Source organism: Octopus bimaculoides, chromosome 23 (assembly GCF_001194135.2).
Source record: "Octopus bimaculoides isolate UCB-OBI-ISO-001 chromosome 23, ASM119413v2, whole genome shotgun sequence".
Taxonomy (NCBI): Eukaryota; Metazoa; Mollusca; class Cephalopoda; order Octopoda; family Octopodidae; genus Octopus; species Octopus bimaculoides.
Window position 1 is genome coordinate 11,223,889 of NC_069003.1, and position 2,878 is coordinate 11,226,766.

Here is a 2,878-nt window from a genome sequence, read left to right on the forward strand (position 1 = left end):
AACACCAGAACAGGACAAAATGAGATATATACAGAATGCTGATGAGAACACGGATGTTGTTACGTAAGTAAAACGTTAATGTTCGAAACTGCAGTCCATAGATAATTCTTTATTCTGTATATTTCTCATTTTGTTCTGTTCTGGAGAACATTATTTTTCTTTGTGGTTGGGTCGTTGATGACCTCTTTCTAGCATATTGGATGTCCACCTAGTGGTCATCCCTTATACACGTGTAGTATAATTTTTTCTGAATTTTCAGATTTTTTTATATGCTAGGCCACTGGGTTTTAAATTAAATTGATATTCAATTTATCACCCTATCTATATAAATAATATGTATATATAGACATAGATACAGAGAGCGAGAGAGAGAGAGAGAGAGAGAGTTATACATATATACTAACATACATACATGCATATATACATATAAACATACATATATGCATATATATGCATATATATATGCACACATATATATACATACATATGTATGTGTGTACACATATGTGTATGTGCGTGTATGTGGGTATGTGGACGTTTGAGTGTATGTGTATACATATATTCACGCATACGACCTCCCTTCCTTCGCGCTCTACTCACCTGGGCTGCCATATGTATAAGTTCTTCAAAGCTTAACGCTTCCCCTGTAGGTGAACGCAAGTAAGACAGCAGACTTCCGTTGCACATAAATTCAGTGACAATGAGAATGGGCTCGCCCACTGAACACACGGCATAGAGGAGGACTAGGTTCTTGTGTTTGCATCTTTTCATTATTTTGGACTCTTCTAGAAAGCTGTCGGCTGACATTGAACCGGGTTTTAAGGTTTTCACTGCAACTGTGATACTGTTTTTCCAGAGACCTTGGGAATAATGAAAGAACAGATTAAAATCATAACATTATACGCACATACAAAAAAGTTGATATATATATATATATATTCCGTAACAATTTATTTGAAGAGAGTAGAAATTGAAAGAAAAGAAAGCGAAAAGGACAGAGAGAAAGAAGGTGAAAGATATTCGTAGGTGTATATGAAATAGACGTGTGTGTGTGTGTGTGCGCGTGTGTGTGAGAGAGAGAAAGAGAAAGAGAGTGATGGAGTGAGTGAAGGTGTGTGTCGTGATGATTGATGTCTTTTAAGGTACACACACATAGAAAATGTGACGTCGTCGTATAAAATGTTTACGATAGTTGATTTATGGAAAAGACTATAATGGAAATTAAGTTTAATTTGTAGCCGAAATAGTACTGAATCTTTTGATACCCCATACGTCAAAATCGGTAACTCGGTTTTGGAATGCACAAGGAATATACGTTGTTGTTGTTATTATTATTATTATTATTATTATTATTATTATTGAGTGAGAAAGCAGTGCATGCCATCAAAGTGACACTGGGGTAAAATATATGAAGCCCAGTATACCCATCATGACTACCCATCTGATAAGGGTACACCAGGCACATGCATCACAACCATATGTGCGCGACATGGTGATCTCATATCAAGATAAACTGCGCATGACCTCGCAGGTGGGGCCCAGAGCATGACCTCGCAGGTGGAGCCCAACATGATCTCGCAGGTGGGGCTCAGTTGTTACTATTATTATCATCATTATTATTATTATTTTTTGTGTTGTTGTTGATGTTGTTGTTGCCTTGTATTGCTTTTACACTTACCTTTTCGTACCTCACCAAACTGTCCGCTACCAAGTACACCGAGAAGTTGTATATCTTCTCGAGGTATTTCCCATTGATCACGCAACTCCTTGGACAAATCCGAAAGGACGGGTTTACTTTTCACACATGGGGTTGTCAATGACTGGAATATTCCATCCGATGATGCTTTTGTTTTTTGAAAAATATGAAGAGAAAAGAAGAAAAAAATTAGAAATAGAAGAGAAAATTAAAAAAACCCCAAATACGAACAAATAAAAATCAATGTACTGATCAATTTATAGAAGGATTTAAGGTTCAGGAGGGTGGAAAATTTGATTGAATTAACCCGTAGTATATTATTGGTACATGATTAGCGAAACAAAGGGGTCCCTCAAAGAAGTTACACCTTGCTAGAAATAGCAGCCAAGCTTACCTTCAGTTTTTCCTTAAATATGAAAAGAAAACGTTGTATGAAGTAGTCCTAGATATACCACAAAAAAAAAAGAAAAACACCAAAATACAAAACAAAACAAAAAGAAATTGATGGTCACGGCTGAAACGCCTTTGATTATAGGTCTACTCAACCATGACTAATCAGGAATTAAACAACTGCAGCAACCTGTATTTGTTATATTAGCTCTTGCATTATTTGTACTAAAAGATGTAAAGGGAGGTAATTGAACTTGGATTCGTAACATACGCAGGCACAATGTTAATGGCATGTATAGGGATGATGGTTGCAATGGATTAAATCCAACTCGCCTGTTTCCAAATATTATTTATGAATATCATTTTATATTACTATTCGTGTTTTGTGCTTACGAAACTAAATAATGACAATGCAAATAATTAATAACATATCTACAAATATGTATTCTAAATAACATATTCAGCACCTTTTTCTTTCAGCTGTACACACAATTGCACACCTACCTACCTACCTACCTACCTACCCATACATACATACATACAGGCATGCATATATATATATATATATCGTTTACTCTTTTACTTGTTTCAGTTATTTGACTGCGGCCATGCTGGAGCACCACCTTTTAGTCGAGCAAATCGACCCCAGGACTTATTCTTTGTAAGCCTAGTACTTATTCTATCAGTCTCTTTTGCCGAACCGCTAAGTTACGGGGACGTAAATACACTAGCATCTGTTATCAAGCGATGCTGGGGGACAAACACAGACACACAAACACAAACACACACACA

At 36.2% G+C, this 2,878-nt stretch overlaps 1 protein-coding gene across 1 annotated transcript in view; it reads right to left on the bottom strand.

The window, feature by feature from the left end:
- Positions 1-2,878, bottom strand: part of LOC106869883 (tyrosine-protein kinase STK) — an 11,792-nt gene that overhangs the window by 5,816 nt on the left and 3,098 nt on the right. The window contains exons 2-3 of the mRNA XM_014915806.2: positions 1,679-1,843; positions 601-860 (exon numbers count right to left, since the gene is read on the bottom strand). Coding sequence (XP_014771292.1) covers positions 601-860; positions 1,679-1,843 — 425 coding nt within the window. The remainder of the gene's footprint in view (positions 1-600; positions 861-1,678; positions 1,844-2,878) is intronic.